Source organism: Umbelopsis ramanniana (assembly GCF_025399195.1).
Source record: "Umbelopsis ramanniana AG unplaced genomic scaffold K450scaffold_20, whole genome shotgun sequence".
In the NCBI taxonomy this organism is placed as follows: domain Eukaryota; kingdom Fungi; phylum Mucoromycota; class Umbelopsidomycetes; order Umbelopsidales; family Umbelopsidaceae; genus Umbelopsis; species Umbelopsis ramanniana.
The window spans coordinates 314518-337530 of record NW_026252106.1 but is presented as its reverse complement, the minus strand read 5'-3'; the positions used below and the strand labels follow the sequence as shown (position 1 = coordinate 337530).

The 23013-nt window shown below is 42.3% G+C and overlaps 8 protein-coding genes across 8 annotated transcripts; 2 read left to right on the top strand and 6 right to left on the bottom strand.

The window, feature by feature from the left end:
- Positions 1–981: 981 nt before the first annotated feature.
- On the bottom strand, positions 982–2261 carry K450DRAFT_236794 (uncharacterized protein). Its single transcript, XM_051588311.1, has 6 exons — positions 2047–2261; positions 1943–1968; positions 1804–1848; positions 1421–1696; positions 1220–1345; positions 982–1142 (listed from the first exon to the last, which is right to left on the bottom strand). The coding sequence occupies exons 1-6, from the start codon at positions 2072–2074 to the stop codon at positions 1140–1142; spliced, it is 504 nt and encodes a 167-aa protein (XP_051445684.1). The 5' UTR covers positions 2075–2261; the 3' UTR covers positions 982–1139.
- K450DRAFT_236793 (uncharacterized protein) lies at positions 1929–2541 on the top strand. Its single transcript, XM_051588310.1, has one exon. The coding sequence runs from the start codon at positions 2161–2163 to the stop codon at positions 2323–2325; it is 165 nt and encodes a 54-aa protein (XP_051445683.1). The 5' UTR covers positions 1929–2160; the 3' UTR covers positions 2326–2541.
- K450DRAFT_236791 (uncharacterized protein) lies at positions 2263–3724 on the bottom strand. The gene is made up of 4 exons (XM_051588309.1): positions 3638–3724; positions 3099–3569; positions 2854–3007; positions 2263–2775 (listed from the first exon to the last, which is right to left on the bottom strand). The coding sequence occupies exons 1-4, from the start codon at positions 3693–3695 to the stop codon at positions 2586–2588; spliced, it is 873 nt and encodes a 290-aa protein (XP_051445682.1). The 5' UTR covers positions 3696–3724; the 3' UTR covers positions 2263–2585.
- Positions 3725–4263: 539 nt separating this feature from the next.
- K450DRAFT_187089 (uncharacterized protein) lies at positions 4264–9925 on the bottom strand. Its single transcript, XM_051584431.1, has 25 exons — positions 9461–9925; positions 9318–9398; positions 9067–9255; positions 8903–8993; positions 8631–8836; positions 8443–8565; positions 8281–8376; positions 8003–8219; positions 7700–7935; positions 7512–7618; positions 7292–7448; positions 7113–7225; positions 6971–7044; positions 6663–6899; positions 6424–6581; positions 6219–6352; positions 5910–6131; positions 5773–5836; positions 5570–5707; positions 5443–5504; positions 5307–5369; positions 5173–5233; positions 4824–5061; positions 4622–4749; positions 4264–4554 (listed from the first exon to the last, which is right to left on the bottom strand). The coding sequence occupies exons 1-25, from the start codon at positions 9879–9881 to the stop codon at positions 4316–4318; spliced, it is 3855 nt and encodes a 1284-aa protein (XP_051445681.1). The 5' UTR covers positions 9882–9925; the 3' UTR covers positions 4264–4315.
- Positions 9926–9960: 35 nt separating this feature from the next.
- Positions 9961–13465, bottom strand: K450DRAFT_236753 (uncharacterized protein). Its single transcript, XM_051588308.1, has 17 exons — positions 13247–13465; positions 13065–13180; positions 12898–13001; positions 12761–12827; positions 12624–12697; positions 12449–12547; positions 12067–12374; positions 11888–12003; positions 11594–11824; positions 11457–11526; positions 11278–11388; positions 11134–11216; positions 10983–11075; positions 10785–10898; positions 10619–10724; positions 10169–10535; positions 9961–10088 (listed from the first exon to the last, which is right to left on the bottom strand). Exons 1-17 carry the CDS (start codon positions 13386–13388, stop codon positions 10031–10033), a joined length of 2259 nt encoding a protein of 752 aa, XP_051445680.1. The 5' UTR covers positions 13389–13465; the 3' UTR covers positions 9961–10030.
- Positions 13466–13720: 255 nt separating this feature from the next.
- K450DRAFT_236742 (DNA-directed RNA polymerase II subunit RPB1) lies at positions 13721–19537 on the top strand. The gene is made up of 10 exons (XM_051588307.1): positions 13721–13910; positions 14024–14222; positions 14311–14381; positions 14450–14713; positions 14791–15105; positions 15170–15241; positions 15343–16861; positions 16944–19138; positions 19221–19277; positions 19447–19537. Exons 1-10 carry the CDS (start codon positions 13824–13826, stop codon positions 19474–19476), a joined length of 4809 nt encoding a protein of 1602 aa, XP_051445679.1. The 5' UTR covers positions 13721–13823; the 3' UTR covers positions 19477–19537.
- A 368-nt stretch (positions 19538–19905) lies between these two features.
- On the bottom strand, positions 19906–21351 carry K450DRAFT_236720 (uncharacterized protein). Its single transcript, XM_051588306.1, has 4 exons — positions 21054–21351; positions 20398–20945; positions 20065–20275; positions 19906–19971 (listed from the first exon to the last, which is right to left on the bottom strand). Exons 1-3 carry the CDS (start codon positions 21255–21257, stop codon positions 20152–20154), a joined length of 876 nt encoding a protein of 291 aa, XP_051445678.1. The 5' UTR covers positions 21258–21351; the 3' UTR covers positions 19906–19971; positions 20065–20151.
- K450DRAFT_236717 (uncharacterized protein) lies at positions 21352–21901 on the bottom strand. The gene is made up of 2 exons (XM_051588305.1): positions 21590–21901; positions 21352–21527 (listed from the first exon to the last, which is right to left on the bottom strand). Exons 1-2 carry the CDS (start codon positions 21784–21786, stop codon positions 21446–21448), a joined length of 279 nt encoding a protein of 92 aa, XP_051445677.1. The 5' UTR covers positions 21787–21901; the 3' UTR covers positions 21352–21445.
- Positions 21902–23013: the final 1112 nt, after the last annotated feature.

The following is a 23013-nucleotide window of genomic DNA, read 5'->3' as shown; positions in this document are numbered from 1 at the left end:
AAAAAAGACAAGCAACTCCACCCCCCATTCCCTTAACGCTAATGCAGGTTGAAACCACTTTACGGGTACTGCCGAACACAATTATCGGTCCACCGAACAACTTGTGACAAGCAATGAAATGGGGCATGGGTCCTTTGGCTCTGTCTCGAATTGGGCGACATGCAACCGTGGCCATTTATGGTAACTAACTATTCCGTAGGGCCCATGCCTCGGTTTTCCTTTATTTCCAGAGTGACCTGGACGCCTGATTGTTACGGTTGGGTAAGGGCATCTATTTGGCTGATCCCTCCTTCCTATCTGTCCACTCCGCACGAAGGGTGGGGACCAAGTTGTCACACAATTCATCAAAGGAAATAATGGGCCAGCCTGGTATGCATAACCCTATCCCGGGTCTAAATGCATCCAAGCTTGGAAAGTAGGAGTTTGCAATGAATTAAAATATAAATACATTGTTTTTGGGGGAGAGGAGGGAAGGGGTGTGTAATGAAAGGCTTACTGCAGAAGGGTTGCTTAGGTCGATGGCGCCATCTAACAAGGAAAAAAAATGGATGAAATCGGAAAACAAACAAATGGTGTACGTTGCAGAGGACCATTTACTAATCCTCTCCCAATTGCCATACCAAGTCCGACCAACGACGACCTTGACGTGCTTTGATGCAACCAGTCAAACTTCGCGTTATTCGGACCAAAGTACAGCCGTGACACCGTCAATTGAGACGGTTAAAAATTCGCACAGCGGATTTTTTCATTTCAGTCGGCGAATAAAGGATGTTGGGCTACATAGCGGTTGATGTAATTTGCCAACCACACACTGCAGAACTTTTGAAATTGGCGTTTTTGAAGCATGAAAGCAATTGCCATGAAAGGCCTAGGCCATTGGACGTTGTAGTACGGCCACTCCTTTGCTTATGATAGTGCCATACTCTCTGGTCCTGGTGCGCCACCCCCGTCTTATCAGTGCGAAAAAAAAAAAAACAAAAATACACAACTTATAAATAAAAAATATATTTTCATTACAATGACCAACGTCTTAATATGCTTTTTATTGGGTCAAAATTTCAGCAACAAAAAGCGCTGTATGTTAAAAAGAAATGTGGATTGGATTTTTTGGATGCACCAATATTTGTATATGATGTGATTTACTTTTTGGCAGGAAAAAAAAAACGAGTCAGAAACAAGCACACCTACGTAATATCAACCAGTAAACAACAACACTTACAAGCTTCTCTTCAGCAAGACCATCCTTGAAGAAGGTGAAGTAGGGAGTGATACCATCTTCACGGTAGTTAAGAAGAGCAACCATACCATCGGGGTCCATGCTCTCACCAGTGTAGAACTCGTAGTCCTGTTGGTTGGAAGAAAAAAAAAATACGGTGAGTGACATGGGGGCCATATTCAATGTTTGGTTGGGAATATTTACCTTGAAGTTGGCAATGATCTTCTTGACAAGAGTGGCAGCCTTCTTCTCGAATTCAGGGACACGGTCAGGGTTGGATTCCTGGAGCTTACCCTTGATGGCCTTCATGTAACCCTTGATATAGGTCATGTAGGACTTCTTGTCGAAGGAAGTCTCAGTCAAACGGAAGGAGTAGACGACGTTGTTGACAGTCTGGGAAGAAGACTCGGAAGCCTCCTCACCGTCTTCAGCGGAGGGGTTGGCACCGATATCGACATCACCTTCGGTGACGGTGATCATCTAGTTGAAAATAGCCCACAGATGTTTGGATTAGCTTCCATGATCCGCGAAGTCCAACCTAGTTGCCCAAAAAAAATAAACCGCGCGTTTGACGCAAGATAAATTACCTTACAGTCGACCTCATAGGCGCAGTCATCGACGAGCTTAAGGGGCTGTAGTATGAGGGTAAGGTTAGATCAGGTAATCCGCGCATTGTGCTTGCGTTTATGCCATGATGATTCGAATTTATGCATGCGGAAAACTTACGTAGGCATCAGAGAACAACTCGTCCTCTAAATGATGGAAATGTCAAAGTTAGCGTTGCAAACATCATGGTCAAGTATCCATCCATCATGATGAGAAACACATACTGCTAAGAATATCACGGTACAACAACATGGTGAGGAAGTAGAATAAGATGGATGGATGCCACGCACTTCTGATTTACACAGGGTATATGGGACGGCCAGGCCTAACTGCGACCAATGAAAATGCTCCTTCGACACATGTTTTATTTTATTCTCCGCGCTAGCGGCTGTCTTTCCATCAGCATCGGTCGTTCGCACTGTGTGAGTCTCACCACTGGCTCAAATTTTCTATCAGTGTCATCACTTTTTACTTTTTTTATTTTAATAAATCATCTTGTTTAAGCCAAGCCAAAAATAAAGAAAGCTAGGAAATGGTGCTATGCCAGCAAAAAAGAAGAATGATGCTTGAATTGAATTTTTTGATTTGCTATTTTTGCATGGATTGGTTAGCGCCTAACAAGCGTCGTATGATTACAGAGAAGTGATCGGAATAGGTGTGCTTTGCAGTAATGAGAAACATGATATAAGGAAGCTATTTACAGTGAATTACAAGGGTTACAACTTTTTATCAAAAAGCAGACGAAGGGCTTGTTTTCGCACAATCAGTCTGAATTTGTAAAAAGTGAGTAGGCGTCAGTATGCGACATAACCGGTGATACTTGGAGTGGTACAGTGTTGTTCATCGGGGCCATAGAAAGAGGTTGGGCGACATCAGGACCATAGCTGTCCTGTGAGTAAAACTTGAAAGAACCACTCTTGGCTATGTACTCTCGAATAACAGTGCAGTCACATCTAGCAAAAATGAAAAATGGGTAAGCGATGGTATTCCACTTTCCCATTTTTTAATAAAGGGGGAAATTGCAAACTTACTCTGAATGCGCTAATAGTTGATTCTTCAACAAGATAGCTTCTTCTTTCAGTTCCTGTACAGTAGCACGTAGGGATTTGTTGCGCTTTACAACTTCATCTGAACGAACTTGTAGTTCTTTTTCCCATTGCTTTTTCTTCTGTCTGCATTTGAGAGCTAGTGGAGAGGAACAAAATAAATAAATTAATAAGCCATGCCGGTGGTAGAAACGAGGAATTCTGTTTGTGGTAAAACCATATCAACATACCAGCCTGTCGGTTGCGTTCTAAAAATCGGAGACGCTTTATTTCCATGTCTTCTTCATCTTCGTCTTCGTCGATCGACAGCTTGTGCTTCAACGTTTTATATTTAGATGCTCGGGCGCCATTGCCAGATTCAAAATTTTCAGGTCCTTGGCTTTTGAAAACTGTTGCTTTGCTCGTGCTTAGGGATTTGGTGGGTTTGACTGGAGAAGAAAGCGGTTCGCTACCAGCATCGGATAAAGATACTGAAGTGGGTGGGGAAACGGGTGACGGATAGGACGATAAATTTGAAATTGTGAGATCCAAGTTTTTTGACTCTGTGTTAACGTGATTCTCGCGAGTGCGAACGTCCTCATTGAAACTTTGTTCGAAAGGGTTTGCTTCCTCGAATCCGTATCTTTCCCCGAAGCTTGGTGTCAATTCACTGAAGCAGTTGAGAAGAAATCGGCTTGGTGTGTGTAGCGCATTGTCTACTACTGAAAAGAAATGATAAGGTGAGCAAAGGAAGGCAGGCAGGGGTTGAATCAGGAGTTGCTTAACCAACCTTCTTGATTTACCATGGTGAAAGGATCAAAGGAATCTCTTTCGATTACAGTTGCCATTGAAACGAACTACTAAGGGGACTTTCCACAAAGAAAAAGAAAAATTCCCCCATGTCTCCATTTATATGGACAATGGCGGACTTTCACTGAATGGCCTGGACTTCGGTTACCATTGCCTAATTGAGCTCCAGCAGTGACGTTGTTGCACACAAGTGAAACATGTATTCGGCTTGACCATCCTTCTATGTGATAGTTGAATTATTATTTTGCCAAGATTAAAGAAAGGCAAATGAAGGATAGTGTATGATTTCACTGAAATCTATCTATTCATACAATCTTCTGAAGAGGATTATAAGGTAAAGGTGTCTAATTACAGTATTCCTAGTGTTGTAGATCCCTGCTGAAATCTGTACCACTTCTGTTTCCATCAAATACTTTGACCTTCTCTGTTTTTCCATCCTCCGAAATTTTGCCATCAGCTTCCATAAATATAAATTTCGGCTTGTAAAATCAGAGTTTGAAGAAAATTTGTTCCATACGTTTGTCGAATTTCCATTCTAAATTTTATCGCCAAAAAAATTCTTACCCACACGTAGGAGTGTAACCGCCTCCGATTGAAAATGCCCATGTTTCTATTAGCGCAAAAAATCGTTTTACTTTTTATTTTATTCCCTTTCTTTTTACTCCAGTAGTATTTCCAATGTCCACTCAACAGTGGCTATTGTTGGTTTTTCTATGACGGTGGGTGGAGGCACAATCCCTTCATCGTTAGGAGGATACTGCAGTTGCAGTGGAACAAAAATGTCGTCGATACCAGAGTGCAACTGAGTTAACACTGAAGAGAACTGTTTTTGTATCACCTTGGCATCATCAACATGTCCAAAGACCATAAGTGTCTTGATCATACCACCTATCTCGGCTATAAGTCTCAGTTAGTAACAGCAAATACAACGGCTCACCGATGTACTCTTCAATTTTATTTTTACCTTGCATTCCGCTGGCTCGCTCATACAGTCGCTTGAGCGATCCAACAATGTATTCTTCTTCATAGATGGTACCTTTTTTACCTCTAGCCTTCTTTCTTTCCTCTCGTCGCTTGGTCTTGGAAGATCGGCTGCAGAAAAAGTCATTTGGTTGGTTAGCCAAACGTGTTGTACAATCATCTATCGCAATGAACCACATGCTTACCCTGATCTGGCAGTTGACGACGATGCCTGAGAAAATCTGGCCGTTGTAACAGTGTTCCTGGTAAACTGGCTATACATTGAGGTTGTATCTGAAAACATGTCGACATTTTCCAGCGTTGGGTCATCAGGCATATTCATAAACGGGTCAGGCTTCTTCTGTCTTAATTCCCGCAAACGACTTGTCTGCTTTTCAAACTGTTCTTGCATTTCCTTGATATCATCTCGGTGCTGTGAATAGGCTATAGTAAAAAATAATTAATTTTTTGTTGGGTTAAAGAAGTGCTGTTTTTAAGGGCAATGCCATAGAAGTAAAAGGAAAGTGAATGTGTTAAAATACAAACTCAACTTACTCTCAGCTATGCCTGGTTTGATGTGAGTTTCCACTAGGTCGGTACGATTATATGTACGAGACTGGCACAAGAATTATTTTTGTTAGTGATTTCTTATTCAAGAGAGTCAGTACCGACTGATTGGGCGAACATACAATCCTAATACTTTCGTTCCATAGATTTCCTTTGATCAAAGAATCCACGGCATCCTCAACATCCTGGAAGAAATGAAACATCGGCTTAAAATTCGACGCACGCATGGCTGGTTTAACCAACATTAGCTTAACTTACTTTTGAGTAATCCAACGCAATCTGGGCGGCTTCTTGAAATCGACGTTTTTCCTTAAGAGACTCTGAAACCAGATGATTAGATCAGGACGCATGGGTGGTTTTTTTTAAATACCTTTGGGTGCCTTACCGATTAACCCATATCCAAGGTCAGCAATTGCGCTATCCGAATATTGAAGCTCTTTGGCCACAGAAAAGGCTTCTCTCCAAGAGAGGCCAAGGCTGTAAGCATCCAGAGCATCTTGAAGAGATCCGGCCATGGTATAAGCTGGTAGAAAATGTTAAAATCCATGGCTTCAAAGTGAATTTCAAGCAATGTGTAAAAGACTATACCAATTGCAGCCTCATCATAGCTAGTGCGTCCTTGCAAGTACTCAGCATACGCTAACAAAAGGGTCTGAATTAAACGTGAGCAAATGTCCTAAAAATATGCACAATTAGAATTTAACATTTTAGAGTAAAATAGTTACCTTTCTTTCATTGGACGCATTTGGATACAGCGAGAGAGCATATGTATAAAGCGTGTGAAGCTTTGTGTAGTTGACAACTTGTTCAAAGTGGCTATTTCCAGCTTTGGATAAATTGTGGACAGCTTTTTTATATCGCTTAAGGTGATCGTCGATCTTGAAACGTTGATAGAACTTTTCAAGTGACTGCAGTTCTTGAAGGAACGGCAAATATTCTCTTGGATCCTAAAGTAGAAAGCCATAGAGCGTTTAGTTACTCCGCCATTTTGAGCCTGGGCTCTGACGTCAAGGAAGTTTGTAGAAACCACTTGCCTTTTGTGATTGCTGTGCAACCATCAATACTAAGCTGAAGTCGTACATTCCCAAAGCAACGTCGAAGAGTCTGTCAGCATCGCACAAAAAGATGGTGTAACTTAAAGCTTCCTCAGCGTGTCCAATGTCTGTCGCTGGAAGAATAAAGAATGAGCATTTCGCACAAAATTTTAGTGACGACTTTGTAAAATTTGCCCATGTTTACCTTTTAGTTCGGCAAGCAACCGGAGTGCGGACTCTAGATCGGATGGCGTACTTCGAACATAGGTAGACAAGATCGCTTGAATATACTTCTTCTGATCGCGTTGGATTAAGACTGTTCGAACTTTTTCGCATATGGTGTTGACCTTATTTTCTAAAATACTAGGATAGCGAGACGTTTATGTTAGTAAAATAAATACGATCTCCCTTAGTAAGTTGTTTGCATCTACGGATTTCTATTACCTGGTGGTAGGTAGAGCAGCGGAAGCTTCTGGTCCAGTGCCTACTTTTGGATACATAGTGACTGTAACATCTTCATTTCTCAAATTCGATAAGAATAAGTTGATATGATCCACTTCATGAACTTGTGACAAAAGAGTATCAACATTGTCATTGAACAACTGAGGGTCTTCGTCATACAAAATATTCAAATCGATACGGTTTGTTCGGCATGCTAGGAACGCAGAACGATAATCGACCCTATTATCGTACGATTAATGACCTTGAACCACATACGTAACATTGCCATATAATCATTATTTTTCACTTACTTCTTGATAGCATCCCTTATATTGGACAGGACGAATGCGCGTGGACAAACAGTTTCCAAGTTACCACGAGGCATCTAACGATCGATTTCAAAAGGACACTTAGTTACCGTAAAGTGATAATTACATGCGGGTATCAACTGACCTGAAGAACAAGTTTTGGGGCGTCCTGAATAGCAACAACAATTCTGGCACCACGCTCAACTCTTCTGGTAGTTTCGTCATATGCTGAGGCGATTTTTTCTACCTCTTGCGTATCTGCCACTCGCGTATTAGTCTGGGACAAATGGAAACCACTAACACGATAGCGCACTTCAGCCTTACCTGAGAAAGGCGCATCCAAAGGTAAAAATCTTACAACATGGTTGGTAGTAGTATATACCAAAAAGTTATGTCGCAGAAAAAATGAAGTGCATTCGGAGGAAACAAGCTGTGCGTCAACATACAACTTTCCTCGGTCGGTCAATGCAGCAATAATGGTCTGTGTGCTACTATGTTAATTATGTACTCGAGTATGGGATAATATAAACATCTTCGAATATACCTTAACATCTGATGACTCTGGTTGGATGGTGATGGCTCCAATCCAAGGTGCTGCTGACGGCAGCGAGAGCAGCGGTTGAAGTTCAATGGTATCAGCATCGAAGATGGCTGTATATTTACCAGTATGAAGTCAGTTTTTCGATCCAGGGCTAAGGCCAGAGCAATCACATAATAAAACAACTGACTGACCTTCCAAAATGTCACCATCGTTTCGCTCTACGAGGAGGCTACCAGAAAGAGCGTTACTGTACAGTCGCAGACCACGACCACCTACGGCCAGCTTAGATTCTTTGAGGATATCTCCCTTCATGTTAATTTCGTCAACGAACAAGTAGTCCTGGTGGTCGTAGTCGCTGTACTGAAGGTAAGCGATAGTTGTCTGGTTGATCCATTTGATTTGTCGTGGAAGACTTCCGTCGGTGATACTAATGGCATGTATTACTACGAAGTATGAAAGTGTTCTATCTGCATCGAGGTATTCTTGGTGCTTACCTTAATTGAACGGTACCTAGCGTTACTGTAGCGCCACGTGCATTCTCAGGAAGCTCATAGAAAACAACTTTGCGAGAAACTCCGAGTACTGCAATCTGAGTTCCAGTCGAGAAATTGGAGTATGCAATTTCTTGAATGTTTTCATCAGCTGTTACCACCATACTACTCATTGGCGGAGGAACATTTTGGTATAGGAATGGCGTCATAAGAGCAGAGGCTATAAGGTTTACAGTCAGCATCGTATGATTTCAACATATCCCACCGATTTAAATACTGACCTCCATCGATAACAGCAACGTAGCCAGCATTATCTTTAGACGTAGACGTGCTAGTAGCAATGTCGTGAATAAAAACAAATCGATGATAGAAAGCATCTAAAGAAACGCCAATTAGAAAGTTGTAGAATGTCAACATTTTATAATAAATCACGACAGTTGTACCTTCTGCCAATATATGTGCAACATATGGATTTTCAACATCCCAGTTGAATGCAACAATGTTACTTCCTAAATCCATGTGCTGCTTCATATACCAATGATAATTATTCATGGTCCACAGTTGAACTATGTAAAAAACAAGAATTAATCATTATAGCCATCTACAGCCTAGAAGCTATACCGAAACATACCCGTTTTCTTTATGGTGTCATTCCGGCGGACTTGAAGCCAGACTGCAAGTATAGAAGAATCTGCGTTCCACTGCAATTCAATGACCTTGTGCTCAGATGTTTCTCTCAACGTAAATTCGCCATGTCTCAACCCATTACGCTCGAAGAAAACGATGTCGTGACGGTGTGGAAGACGCTGAGTCGAAGCGATCAGATTTCCCGACGGTCTAGCCAAATAGGATTCAATATCACTGATGTCTCCTTGGCAAAGACAGGTCGATCGCTATGCTTACCTCCAGTTCAGTACATGCTCGAGTTTATCGACAGGTTCACTTGTGTTTTGCAATACACCTTCACGGTTATAAACACGCAAAACACGGGAGTCTATTAAATTTTGAAATGTTAATAACGAACGCTTAAATGTATTCGTCGCCAAAAATCGTCCAATGATACCAACCCTTGCTTGAATCCACAGATGAAACAACATAAAAGCTACCATCACCACGCCATGAGATTCTAGGTTGTTGATCATCATCGGGAGAAGTGGTGTAAGTGTTAATATCAGCCTTTCTCTGGGCAGCAGCTTTGCCTTCCGATCCGTGGAACTGGGTTTCCTTTTTTCCCCAGCCTACAGAGTGACTGACACCTAGGGCAATACGGCGTTATTATCTACAGCATACATTAAATCTAATCAGACAAATGAATTACCTTCGCCTTCTTCGTTTGTGTCCAACGGAAATTCGGTAATTGTATCGAAATCCCTAGTCATCTCTAGCACCGTACTTGCTCCTGTAACATTTGTTGTCAGCACTGCTTCCTCGAATTAATGTCAAATAAATCCTGTAAAATACCTGTAATGACCACAACAACTTCTTGATCCGGACTCCAAGACATAGAAAGGATACCGGAGTCGACTGTGCCAACAATCTCGAGTGCTTCGCCTCCAGCGTTAAATCGCTCTTTGCTTATAAGTGCAATATCACCAGTATTTAAACACAAGCAAGCGGCTTGAGCGTCAGGAAGGTACAGAAAATCAATTATGACGTTTCCACCATCGTTGCGTTCGAACGCAGGGAGTCGGCAAAGTTCAACAAAGTCGTTAGCGAAGTCGGAATGTTGATCACGAAGCGCGACTTTGACAGTATCGTCGGTAAACCATGCGGCATACACATCTCCGGAATCCGGATCAACAGCTGTAAACGCCTTCGATTGTGAAAGATCCTGGAAGGACAAGCGAGATTTGCACTGCTCAAGCAGCTGTAAATTCCGCATTTCGTGAATAGTCGATATCGGTAGTGGCAAGGAAAATGCAACCCAAAAAAACATCTTTCAAATAAAGCCAGTCACAAAAGTCACTTTTTTGGAAGGTTGTCCTGTTTATTGAATGTGATTTTTGTCAGGTATTAGTCCTCCAGCATTATCTAAATATAACGATAAAGCAGCATATTTTCATCATCTGATATCCTTTCAAGGTATTCTCTGGAAGCAAAGGAGGCACACGCAACGTAAGAAAATCTTTGGTAAAAGAATTCCACAAACCATACTTATAATATACACACCTGCTTGCCAGAGATTCTATGCGTTTCTTGATATCCGCTGATCCAGCAGGGAAATTCAATTGACTCTGGGTTTCCTGGCAGAGTTGATCGTGAGGAAGCTCCTTTCTTGCTTTCAATATTCTAACGATGGCCGCATCTATCTGGTACTGTCTATTTTGCATCACCTGTTTGCTAATGGCACTATTCGTCTCGACTGGTTCCTTTGTCATCAAGCTGCTCACTTTCAGTCGGAATGTAGGTGCTTCGAACTGCTCATTCACAGAAAACGTATCTGTTGGCTTGATTGTCGGATCTGGAGGAGTTTTCAGTAATATTTTGTGAGGCCCGAAACACAGACTTTGGACGGTTCTGGCAAGCTCTGCTTCCTCTGAAGCATACAAAAAAATAATGATATGTTGGTTAGCAAAGGCCCATTATATCGATCAACAGTAAAAGATTCATGTATCATACCAATTCCAGTCTCGCTGAAAAGCTCAGTGAACGAATATGTATCTCTACGGTTGAATAGCAGTAGCATTACCGCTTGGAATTGACTGAGCGACAATTCACGTTGTCCCTATTTTAATCAATTAGTCCTGTACCGACTTCGCATTGTGAGAGCTCATATGATCCTTACCAACGGAAAATTGGCCCTAAGTAGACAATAACCTAGTGAAGATTGCCATTTGAGCCTTCGACCGCTGTATTTGTTGTTATAAAATGTTTGAAATGCAATATGCCATTCCAGTATCTAGTTGAGTTAAGATGGGAGCAAGTTAATTGATCGTTCCGTGGAAATCTCACACTCATTCATTCGAGAGAAAATTCTTCATACTTCAGGTGGGAGATTTAGAGCTGATTGTGGATACACCGGCCAGTAACCTTGCGTCAATATACTGACGTTGAATGCCTCCAAAGGATGACTCGTCTAATTCATGTTCAGTTGATTGTTTACACAATTTTCAGACTCTATCACGGCAGCTTACCTTGAATTCCTTCATCAGCTTCTTGGATGCATCCATATCCTTTAGCATCCCTTCCGCTTTACTAGTAAAGGACGGGCCACACTCTACAAGCGATTTAATTTGAGTTTGAATACAACTGAAGCCTCTAACTTTTCACATACATACCCAATTTTAACTTTGTTAAGATGGTCCTTTCTGCATCGGCCGATATACTTCTTCCAAGTAATAAGCGCTTTGCAAGGTCCCTCTTAAAGAAGGCATCAAACATATCCTTTCCTGGTGTCATAGCATTAAATGAGCGAGCACAATGATCAACCTCTGAATTTGTGCTGAAGAATAAATACCTTGTACGTAGCGGAATATGGTCAAAACATGATCAAACAATTCATCCAGTTCATCAAACGTCTCCTTTTGCTATGGGAATAATATTGTTTAGCATAAATGTCTTTGCAGTAGGAATGTGGCTAAGGTAATCTGCTACCTTTGAGCTGTTGCGTAGTTTGCTGTCAACAAATTTAGCTATGATTTCCGCCGCTTTGTTAGGTTGAAAATTAAGGAAGCTGGTAAAGCTGTCCTTCAGCGCATCTAGAAACATAAGATCGTTGTTGAAGCACTCTTTCACGATCGAATCCATTCTTCGCTTGAATTCAAGAATCGCTGTTACAGTAGCATTGGAGTCGGAGACGTCGTGGATAATGACCAATCCAGATTCCTGATAGAAGTCAGTCTCCTGAAACTACGCTTACAAGGTCTGTAAAATATGTATTGTGTATACCTTTACATAGCTTGAAAAAGACGTGCACAGCTTCCGCAAGCACAATACTCGTCGACATAAATCATAAAGTTGCCGAAGATTCCGCATATCACCCATCGCAATGGCAGGTTTGAACGCTTATGGGTTGTTAGACTCCGTGGTAATACATTAGCATTAATAACCTGGCAATACATATGTACCTTTTGATATGATAAGATCAACGTTTTCCAAGATAATCGAGTCTTCAACTGTCTTTACAACCTTCGTCTTGGATCTGACGTCGATATACCGATTGATTCTGTCCTCTGTCTCGTCTTTCAGCGCCTGTACTGTCCAGGATACGAATGCACTTCCTGAAAGTGATTCAATCTTTGACGCAGCTACTGAGCTATAATATTGCTTCGTCTGATCCAAGAAAGCTGGTTCAAAAACAGTATTATAGATGCCAAGGTCTGTGAACATCCGAGATATTGATTGAAGGTCTAACCATTCGATTGCATTACCACCTCTAGCAATGTTGATAAAATGTTAGCATAACCGGTGGCATGGTTTAATCAAGCATCACCGGCGTACTGTAAATACCTTTCTTGTGAAATCAAACCAAGGTAAGATTCGATTAGTCGATTCAAAACTTTACCCTCACTCATTAGTTCCGTACGAAGGATGTAAAGGCCAAGATCCCTTTTTATAGATCAACGACAGGAGATGTAAGTACATACAGGTCCTTCTTGATGATGAACATCAGCCACGATCTTACCAAATGGAAGAGTACTCCGTTGCGTGAATTAAATATGTTCGGTCCAAGTAGAGGAAAATGCTGCGAATCATAGTCTTGTAGATCCTATGTCAACCAAATTGTGTGATCCTCACATCAAATTATCAAATGTCACATACCATTTGATCCTGAAAACTCGTCCAATAATCCTTTACCAGCTTAAGAAAGGCTCCACTAGCCATTGTGCTTCTAGCGATGGTATGATAATGTCAGCATATTTGATCCACATCCACCAATTCCAGCATTCGTCACTTACTGAGACAATCGTTCGATATCCGCCTTTATCCTCTGCTGGCACTGTTTACATAAATGATTATACAAATATTGTGATTTGCTCAGTCTGCAAAGATTCAGGCAGGACTTCAAAGCGGTATTAGATGCAAATTTAATTTCGAAACAGAATCGAGGTAAATGATTAGGTACCTGATATAGCAGCTCTAAGCTTTCTGTAACCGGAACGCCAGTTTGTATGGCATTGATAGAGCTTTCCAATACTTTCCAAGTTTCACTTTCAAAGGTCGATCGCACCTCTGGTTGACCTGTAGGTAGCTTATTTAGCAATATTGTGTGGTGAAGGGGATTTCAAGTTGCTAGCGAGCATTTACTCTTTAGAAAAAACTTTTGGCGATCATTTTGCGCTGCATCACTTTTGAGTCGCTTCAAAAGTTTCGCTCGAGATTTGACGCCAGGAGTGGGCTTGCTGACACTTCTGGTTTCCTCGGAATCAATATTCATAGCATCCGCCATATTGCCAGGTTCGCGCGTGGTGTGGCCCAAAGGAAAACCCAAGTTGATACTCAGCTCAAAATCAAGACAGTTTCAGCTTGCTCCTCAACCATTTGGTGCCACCGAAAATCTGCATAAATTAGTGAAGTTAACGCCTAACTACTATTCACACCAAGAAGACCCAAGCTGCTATCAATATCTGACTTTGTCGACACTGCTTATCCTTCATAGACAAAATGCATGGCAATAAACGGCATGCCTCCTAAACGCACAATTTGATTTGTCCGTATAAAATTCACGTCATCCAATGACGTTGGAAACCGGTGTTTTGAAAAATTGAGGATAAACTGCGGCACCAGCAGATGAATCAGCGCATTCAAGCTTTTCTCTCTCTTAGCTGATTGAGATTCGACCAAACAGCCTCATCGTAGTCAACTCGATCGACAACTGCTTAAAATGAGCGGAAGCAATTTCGCTTATTCCTCGGCACCGCTGCGACGTGTGGATTCGGTACAATTTGGCATTTTATCTCCAGAGGAGATTGTACGTACTTTGCCCATTTTCTTATAATCTTGATAGGCTTTGATCTATCAATCCATGCCCGAATTGCTTTCAATTGTGCATAAGACTGACCATTTCTTTGATGGGACCTATAGAAAGCCATGTCTGTTGCAAAGATCGAATTCCCTGAGCTATATGATGAAGGCACTCAGAAGCCCCGTGTAGGAGGCCTTCTCGACCCTCGTATGGGCACAATCGACCGTAATTTCAAATGTCAAACCTGTGGCGAATCAATGGCTGAATGTCCGGGACATTTTGCTCACATCGAACTTGCTAAACCCGTTTACCATATTGGTATGTTGGATTGCTTGTTAAAAGCCCCCTTTTGCCTATAGTTTTCTAGGTGTTCATGTTATCAATTTTCTCTGAAATCGCTGTACAGGTTTTTTGACCAAAGTCAAGAAGATTTTGGAATGCGTTTGTTTCAAATGCTCCAAGCTGAAAGTCGATGAAGTGAGTAATCGCATCCCCCAAAATAGGATCATTGTTGATTCTCGATGTATATTGACATCTTTTATCAGTCCAACCCAAAGTTCATTAAGGCTCGCAAACAGCGTGATTCTAAAGCCAGACTTCGTGCTGTTTGGGATGTTTGCAAAAGTAAAATGATCTGCGAAGGAGGTGATGATATGGATCTTGATGGTTTGGATGACGAAGGCATGATAGAAGGTGAAGATGGTGAGATGAAACGACGAAAGCCTCATGGTGGCTGTGGACACAAGCAACCTGTCATCCGAAAGGAGGGTTTGAAATTGTTCTATGCCTACCGTTCAGGTGGTGGCGATGTAAGTATATCATCCTTGTTTTACTTGTTGATATTTGGCCTGAAGTTGACAATACAATCGAATGATGTAAAACGTAGGACTCGAATCCTGAAGGCAAACAGCCCTTGTCTGCTTCTCAAGCTCTTCAGATCTTAAAAAATATCACTGATCAAGATATACGAGACATGGGTCTATCTGAGGAATTTGCTAGACCTGAATGGATGATTATCACCGTCTTGCCCGTTCCTCCTCCACCCGTTAGACCTAGTATCCAGATGGATGGTACAAGCAAGGGTGAAGATGATTTAACACACAAACTTTCCGATGTACTGAAAGCAAATGCCAATGTGAAGCGTTGCGAAACTGAAGGCGCTCCAGTGCACGTTGTTCAAGAATTCGAACAGTTGTTACAGGTACATGCTGTTCACTTTTCTTGCAAACTTGACAATGATTATCATTCTAATCCAATATGAACAGTTCCACACTGCCACTTACATGGACAATGACATTGCTGGCCAACCGCAAGCATTGCAGAAATCTGGCAGACCTGTAAGTTTCGTGATGAAAGTTGACATTGGTCAGCCGCAGTCTGTGTGGCACAGTCAATGCTTTTTCACAATATTGAGTACTAATACGCATTTATATGTTAGCTCAAATCTATTCGAGCTAGACTGAAGGGTAAAGAAGGTCGTCTCCGTGGTAATTTGATGGGAAAGCGTGTGGATTTCTCTGCCCGTACTGTCATTACCGGTGATCCCAACTTGTCAGTCGACGAAGTTGGTGTGCCCCGCTCTATTGCTCGCACTCTCACATACCCCGAAATCGTCACACCATATAATATGGACAAGCTTCAAACCTTGGTGCGTAACGGTCCTACCGAACATCCTGGTGCCAAGTATGTTATCCGAGATACTGGCGAACGTATTGATTTGCGATACCACAAACGTGCTGGTGAAATACCATTGCAATATGGCTATAAAGTCGAACGACACATCAACGATGGCGATGTTGTTATTTTCAATCGACAACCTTCACTTCACAAAATGTCCATGATGGGTCACAGAATTCGAGTTATGCCGTATTCAACGTTCCGTCTCAATCTTTCCGTCACAAGTCCTTACAACGCCGATTTCGATGGAGACGAAATGAATCTTCACGTTCCTCAGTCTTTGGAAACCAGAGCCGAAATCACAGAGATTTGCATGGTGCCAAAGCAAATCGTATCTCCACAATCCAACAAACCTGTCATGGGTATTGTACAAGATACATTAGCTGGTGTCAACAAGTTCACAAGACGAGACAGCTTCCTTAGCAAAGATCTAGTAATGAACATCGTCATGTGGGTTCCTGACTGGGACGGTTATTTGCCAACTCCTGCCATCTTGAAACCAAAGCCTATGTGGACTGGCAAGCAAATCCTTTCCATGATTATTCCAAAAGGTATCAACTGTCAAACATTCCACTTTAATCATCCAGATGGTGAAACTACATGGATATCTCCTCGTGATACCCGAGTCTTCATTGAAAATGGTGAACTCATTTGTGGTATCGTTTGTAAGAAAACTGTTGGTACTGCCAGTGGTGGTCTCATTCATACCATCATGAACGAGCAAGGTCCAGAAGCTGCCAAGAACTTCTTGAACGGTGCGCAGACGGTTGTTAACTACTGGTTGCTCCAAAATGGATTCAGTATTGGTATTGGTGATACCATTGCCGATAGAGACACCATGGAAAACATCACTGGCTTGATTTCTAGCGCTAAAGATCGTGTCCAAGAAATTATTCTTGCTGCTCAACAGGACAAATTGGAAGTTCAGCCCGGTATGACCATTCGAGAATCTTTCGAAGCTAAAGTCAATCAAGCTTTGAACAAGGCTCGTGATGATGCTGGTAAAAAGGCACAGTCCTCGCTTCGTGAAGATAACAACGTCAAGCAAATGGTGGTTGCTGGTTCCAAGGGTTCCTTCATCAACATTTCCCAAATGACAGCTTGTGTCGGTCAACAGAACGTGGAGGGAAAGCGTATTCCCTATGGCTTCAAGTTCCGCACATTGCCTCATTTTGCTAAAGATGATCATAGTCCGGAAAGTCGTGGTTTCGTCGAAAATTCATATTTGCGTGGTTTAACCCCTCAAGAATTTTTCTTCCACGCTATGGGTGGTCGTGAAGGTAAAAAAAAAAACCAAATGTTGAGTTTGATTTTCATGGCATCTTTCAAAATTTAACCTTCCTGTCTTTTTTCTCCTTTTAGGTTTGATTGATACTGCTGTCAAAACTGCTGAAACTGGTTATATTCAACGTCGTCTTGTCAAGGCACTTGAAGATGTCATGGTCAAATACGATGGTACCGTCCGAAACTCACTTGGTGACATTATTCAGTTCTGTTATGGTGAAGATGGTATGGATGCTTGCTATGTGGAAAAACAAAAGATCTTTACTCTCAATTGTACGGATACCCAATTTGAGAAGCGATACAAAGCTGATGTTATGGACAAGGGCTTCAAGAAGGGCACTTTGGACTTCTCCATCCTCAAAGAAATTGAGAACAGTGAAGAAGCACAGCGTTATTTAGACGAAGAATTCAGACAGCTGAGTGAAGATAGACATATCCTTCGATCCTTTATTTTTACAAGCGGCGATGACAAGTGGCCACTTCCAAGCAATTTGCAACGCCTGATTACGAATGCTCAGCAAATCTTCCATATTGATCCTCGCAAGCCTTCCGATTTGCATCCGGTTCAAGTGATCGATGGTGTTCGCCAAGTTTCTGAAAGATTGCTTGTTGTTCGTGGTAGCGATAAGATCAGTATCGATGCTCAACGCAATGCCACTTTGCTCTTCCAAATTTTGTTGCGATCGACTCTGTCCACCAAGAGAGTCATTGAAGAGTTCCATCTCAATACTCAAGCTTTTGAGTGGGTCCTCGGTGAAATTGAATCTCGCTTCTTGACTTCCATTGTCGCTCCTGGTGAAATGGTTGGTACTGTCGCTGCGCAGTCCATTGGTGAGCCTGCCACTCAGATGACTCTCAACACTTTCCATTATGCTGGTGTGTCCAGTAAGAACGTTACTCTCGGTGTTCCTCGTCTGAAGGAAATTATCAACGTTGCCAAGAACATCAAGACACCTCGATTGGAAGTCTGGCTGACACCTGAACGCGCACGCAACATTGAACTTGCCAAAGAAGTACAAGTTGGCTTGGAACACACTACTCTTCAGAAGGTCACTGCAGCATCTGAAATTTACTACGATCCAGACCCGCGCAACACTGTTATTGAAGAGGATGTTGACTTCGTTGACACATACTATCAACTTGAAGATGATAACTCACCGGTTGTTACTCAAGTTTCTCCATGGCTTCTTCGTCTCGAATTGAACCGTGGTATGATGATTGACAAGCGCCTCAATATCACCGAAGTTGTTTCCAAGATCTCTGAAGATTTCAAGAATGATTTGCACGTCATGGGAAGTGATGAGAACTCGGAGAAATTGATTATTCGTTGCCGAATCATGAACGACGACGAAAACAAGGATATGGACGATGATGAGACCAAGGTGGAAGAAGACGTTTTCTTACGCAAGTTGGAAGCTAATATGTTGAGTTCCATCACCCTTCGTGGTATCGCAAGAATCAGGAAGGTCTACATCGTTGAACGTAAAGAGACCCGTATGCACGAAGATGGTCACTTTGAACAGCATACCGAATGGGGTCTGGACACAGATGGTATCAACTTACAAGAAGTTATGTGCCAAGAAGGTGTCGATTCAAGAAAGACGTACTCCAACAACACTGTTGAAATTATGGAGGTTCTTGGTATTGAAGCTACCCGAAAAGCATTGCTCAAGGAACTTCGTAATGTTATTGAATTCGATGGTTCTTATGTCAACTACCGTCACTTGGCTCTTCTTTGTGATGTCATGACCAACCGTGGTCATCTTATGGCCATCACTCGTCATGGTATCAATCGTGCCGAGACTGGAGCTCTCATGAGATGTTCCTTCGAAGAAACTGTCGAAATTCTGATGGAAGCCTCGGCTGTTGGTGAATTAGATGACTGTCGTGGTGTTGCTGAAAACATTATGCTTGGTCAAATCGCTCCTTTGGGAACTGGAGAATTCGATGTGATGTTGGATGAAGATATGTTGAAGGATATACCATATCCAGATCGCCAACACTTGCTACCTAATGGTATTAATGGAGATAATGCTGGCTTTGCCACACCTGGACCTGGTTTCATGACACCAAATGTTGCCACTCCTTATGACAGTCGCAGTCCTGATTGGGTTGATTTCTCTCATCCAAGCTCTCCTATTGAAGCCATGTTCTCACCTATTGGTGATTCAGGTGCTTCTTCAAGCTCTGTTGGTGCAAGCCCATGGCGTGGAGATATGAGCCCTTATGCTGCTAGTCCTGGTTATTCACCTGCGTCTCCTGGTTATTCACCAGCCAGTCCCAACTATTCTGCATCTCCAGGCTATTCTCCTGCCTCGCCCAACTATTCCCCAACCAGTCCTTCATATTCTCCAGCTTCTCCCAACTATAGCCCTACCAGCCCAAGCTATAGTCCTACTAGTCCTAGCTACAGTCCCACCAGTCCTAGCTACAGTCCAACTAGTCCTAGCTACAGTCCCACCAGCCCAAGCTACAGTCCAACCAGCCCAAGCTACAGTCCCACAAGTCCAAGCTACAGTCCAACCAGCCCAAGCTACAGCCCAACCAGCCCAAGCTACAGTCCCACTAGTCCAAGCTACAGTCCCACCAGCCCAAGCTACAGCCCAACTAGCCCGAGCTACAGCCCAACTAGTCCAAGCTACAGTCCAACCAGCCCAAGCTATAGCCCTACATCTCCCAGCTACAGCCCAACTAGTCCAAGCTATAGCCCTACCAGTCCAAGCTACAGCCCCACTGCTCAAGGTTACTCACCTACTAGCCCAAGCTATAGCCCAACTTCACCAAGCTACTCACCTACTAGTCCAAGCTACAGTCCAACATCACCTAGCTACTCGCCCACTAGTCCCAGCTATGGCTCAACAGCCAATAACAAAAACAAAAAGAGATGAGGAAAGAACAACAAAATATTCGTATGTACAAAAGTCCTTGAAGAGGCATTTTCTTTTTTTCGCGCACTCTCAGAATCACTGTTATTTCTTTTCTTTTTTGTTTCGACTCTGAAAATAAGGAAAGAAAAAAAAATTCCACAAAAAACACCTTCATCTCTGTTTCTATTTCTTTATCCTCCATTATGATATAAGGAAAGCAAAAGACCCATTGTAAATTTCTAAAAAAAAAAAAAAGAGGCAATATTTTTAATTTTTTTTTCTGCCAAAGAGAGTGATAAATCAAACATAATAAAGAAAGTGTTCACTCATACTCATTCGTCTATCAAATATGAGCTATACATCGACATGAAAGACCGTACGACGCGGATATACATTATGAAGAAACAGAGAATTATCACTTAGGGCGTGGCCTGCCACGCGGCGTATACTTGGCAAACAGCAGCGATACCACCAAACAGTCCAACAAGCACATCCGGGAAGGTGGAGTTTTCCAACGACCAGTGTACAGTCAACGGCAGGTAACTAAATGCGCAAAAAAAAAATTATGTGTTAGTTACAGACGGGCAAGCGAGCGACAGTCGGGCATTCACAATTTGCGATTGGTAATAATCAATCCTTCACCAAAGCAATATCCCATTTCTTACCCAGTATTGATAACGGTGCCCAAGAGCATCGATTTCTTTTCACTTCTGATGCTTGCAATCTGTTGCTCCTTCTCAGCTTGATCGGTGATCTCACCATCCTTGATCTTCTTAATCAAGGACTTCTCCTTTCTCTTCAACAGGCGATATTGTTCGGCAATACGGCCAAACTCCAAAACAACCCAAAGTGCCCAGAATCGACAACTCCAGATACCAATGCTGTTTGTTTTTTTCTCAGACAAGGGAATAGCGTTATGAGCTCCAAGCCAGTACAAATGTTCCAGTGGGTAATAGATGATCATGGATAGATTCTGGATGCGCTCAAGGTTGAGGTGAAGGCGCGATGGAGCAGGGTTATGCTCGAGATATGCCATGTATTGGATCATAGGCAGCAATCCATAGTAACGGAGCAAGATACGGAAATCACTGACAGGACCAGCAAAGTTTTTGATATGCTGGGCAAGGGTGGTGATAGCTGGTCCCTTGATAGGTGCAGGACCAGCACGTCTTTGCAAAAACCAAACAACAATCTTCGACCAATATTGTATGTTCTAATATGCAGTTGAGAAAAATGTTAAAGAGCGATTCAAAGTAAGTGACATTGCCGGGCTCTGTCTCCATGTCAGTTCAGTAGAATGTCAACAAAGCACTGAGCTTACCATGAGGACTTTATCCGTTCCACGAACAGTGTTTAGGAACCGGATAACTCTATCCAGCAAAGGAGTCGAGGGACCCAATAATTTCGCAATGGTCAAAGGGTTAAGGCTGCCAGTGATTGCTTTTTCGGACATGGCGAGAAGGTGAGAAGCGAAAAAGCTGTGTGTGAGCTGGATCGGAACATGAACAATGAAAGGAAATACCATCACTCAGACATCACGTGAAAATGAAAGTTAGTGGAATGGCAAAGGAAAAAGAGATAAATAGATATGAAAGCGTTATTTAAGAAGTAATCTAATTATCCTTTTGAGCTTTTTACGGGCATGGAAGAAATACTTGTATCCATCAATCTGTTGCAGCACCTAGACATGGAGTTGCCAACCTGTGCCTGGGTTCAAAACTCCGCACGCTCGCATAGCACATAATTTAATTGCAAAAGCAACACAGCTACAGTAGGCAGAGCAGTCGCCAGCAATCTATAACGGAATAGCATCAGCTTAAGAATTTCATTGGGTTTTTCACAAGTTTGTTTTCATACAAATCCTGTAGGGCAATGCCACCCGCGTTTGCATATGTTCTGCCGAAACGTATGCAAATTCGACTTGAAAATGTGCTGCCTTTCTTTCCTTTGAACCGACTATTGAGGAGCAATTTTAGTACCTCTAAGGTAAGGGATGCTTGGAAGGATAGTGATGTGAAGGATCCAATTGCATTGAATCCAAGAATAGCGTGCATGGATAGGACGATCCACTTTATTCCGATGGGAGGATGAACCAAAAGGGAAGAAGTACCGTGTGCTGGGAAGAACAAGTTTGAGTGAAACGCTGTGCTGGCAAGAGCAAAAACTCTGGGAAATTTTCATTCATAACATAATTTGAATGTTTCATGTCGATCAATGACTATGGTTCAAATGGCACTTGTCATTAAAGTATACGAATATCAAAACGAAGCGTGCAATGAGGTTATTAGAGATCGCCCATACAATTCCGCCACACCACTACCCCTAAGGATATACTTAAATCCACGGCACAATACCATACTTGGAACCAGCTCATAGAGTAAAATTTATCTCCATCATTACTATTATTATTTCGCTAGTGGCTCTCGTAATTTCCTCCCTTAAAGAAAGGAGCCGACGCCTTTGATGATTTATCTTGGAGAGGATCGGCGTCTGACGCAAACATTTGGAAGTAGGAGATATTCCTCTTATTTTTTTTTGGTTCAATCACTGGTTAAATTAACTTTTGCAAGCACACAATTTTGATCTTAATTTTTGTGGAAATGTGTCACTCACAGATCGGATATAGCGGACACACGCAACGTGAACGAATGAAGTCCAGACATAGTAACTGTGCTCTCAAAGGTAAAGAAAAATCTAATATGAAAAGCCTGCGTAAGTAATGATTTCAACTTACAATGGTTAAGTCTATCCCTCCAGGGCAGCCGTAAGTTTTTTCTTTTCCTTGCAGCGAACCATTGTTAAACGGATGTCAGCGTTGCCCCTTTGCGATTTCACTCTTTGCTTCTGGTCTTTTGTCAATATATTCCATCGTCTGAAATAAGCATGGCAACATCCGTTATGATGGCATCCACTTTTGCTTCAGCTGGACCCAACATGCAACAAGAGGTAAAGGAATGACATAATTGACAAAGTATAGCAGAAACGTTGATCCGGCACTATAACTAAAAATGATATAATGAATTACAGCCGATAGTCTACGACCCAACTTATCAAGGGCTGACCATCTTTCCATCCGACAGCTTGTTGGATAAACCTATGGCATTACTGATTATTCAAGACCGTCTGTCGTCGTCTGCATCACTATCCTCCATCTCATCCGGTTCCGATACCACGTCTTCATCAAATTCATTCGCAAGAATCAACAAGCCGTTACCCGTCATTTCAGAAAGTGAAATTCCACCCCTGTGTATAGATGAACCGTTAGGGATAACCTATTCTAC

Bases quoted from the DNA above. Each gene is read 5' to 3' on its own strand.
- K450DRAFT_236717 (XM_051588305.1), bottom strand. From the start codon at position 21,786: ATGCACGCTATTCTTGGATTCAATGCAATTGGATCCTTCACATCACTA. The intron at 21,528-21,589 runs GTATGAAAACAA...ATTCCGTTATAG, and splicing joins GGCATTGCCCTACAGGATTT to ATTGCTGGCGACTGCTCTGC.
- K450DRAFT_236791 (XM_051588309.1), bottom strand. From the start codon at position 3,695: ATGGCAACTGTAATCGAAAGAGATTCCTTTGATCCTTTCACCATGGTA. The intron at 3,008-3,098 runs GTATGTTGATAT...CCTCTCCACTAG, and splicing joins AGAACGCAACCGACAGGCTG to CTCTCAAATGCAGACAGAAG. The intron at 2,776-2,853 runs GTAAGTTTGCAA...CATTTTTGCTAG, and splicing joins CAACTATTAGCGCATTCAGA to ATGTGACTGCACTGTTATTC.
- K450DRAFT_236793 (XM_051588310.1), top strand. From the start codon at position 2,161: ATGAAAATGCTCCTTCGACACATGTTTTATTTTATTCTCCGCGCTAGC.
- K450DRAFT_236720 (XM_051588306.1), bottom strand. From the start codon at position 21,257: ATGGTATTTCCTTTCATTGTTCATGTTCCGATCCAGCTCACACACAGC. The intron at 20,946-21,053 runs GTAAGCTCAGTG...ACTGCATATTAG, and splicing joins GAACGGATAAAGTCCTCATG to AACATACAATATTGGTCGAA. The intron at 20,276-20,397 runs GTAAGAAATGGG...TTGCGCATTTAG, and splicing joins GGCACCGTTATCAATACTGG to TTACCTGCCGTTGACTGTAC.
- K450DRAFT_236753 (XM_051588308.1), bottom strand. From the start codon at position 13,388: ATGGCGGATGCTATGAATATTGATTCCGAGGAAACCAGAAGTGTCAGC. The intron at 13,002-13,064 runs GTACCTAATCAT...ACCGCTTTGAAG, and splicing joins GCTTAGAGCTGCTATATCAG to TCCTGCCTGAATCTTTGCAG. The intron at 12,828-12,897 runs GTAAGTGACGAA...CATCGCTAGAAG, and splicing joins GATATCGAACGATTGTCTCA to CACAATGGCTAGTGGAGCCT.
- K450DRAFT_187089 (XM_051584431.1), bottom strand. From the start codon at position 9,881: ATGCGGAATTTACAGCTGCTTGAGCAGTGCAAATCTCGCTTGTCCTTC. The intron at 7,045-7,112 runs GTCAGTTGATAC...ATCGATCGTTAG, and splicing joins CCCCAAAACTTGTTCTTCAG to ATGCCTCGTGGTAACTTGGA. The intron at 5,837-5,909 runs GTAACTATTTTA...CGTTTAATTCAG, and splicing joins ATGCGTCCAATGAAAGAAAG to ACCCTTTTGTTAGCGTATGC.
- K450DRAFT_236794 (XM_051588311.1), bottom strand. From the start codon at position 2,074: ATGTTGTTGTACCGTGATATTCTTAGCA. The intron at 1,849-1,942 runs GTAAGTTTTCCG...CTCATACTACAG, and splicing joins AGTTGTTCTCTGATGCCTAC to CCCCTTAAGCTCGTCGATGA. The intron at 1,697-1,803 runs GTAATTTATCTT...ATTTTCAACTAG, and splicing joins CCTATGAGGTCGACTGTAAG to ATGATCACCGTCACCGAAGG.
- K450DRAFT_236742 (XM_051588307.1), top strand. From the start codon at position 13,824: ATGAGCGGAAGCAATTTCGCTTATTCCTCGGCACCGCTGCGACGTGTG. The intron at 14,382-14,449 runs GTGAGTAATCGC...ATCTTTTATCAG, and splicing joins CCAAGCTGAAAGTCGATGAA to TCCAACCCAAAGTTCATTAA. The intron at 16,862-16,943 runs GTAAAAAAAAAA...TTCTCCTTTTAG, and splicing joins CGCTATGGGTGGTCGTGAAG to GTTTGATTGATACTGCTGTC.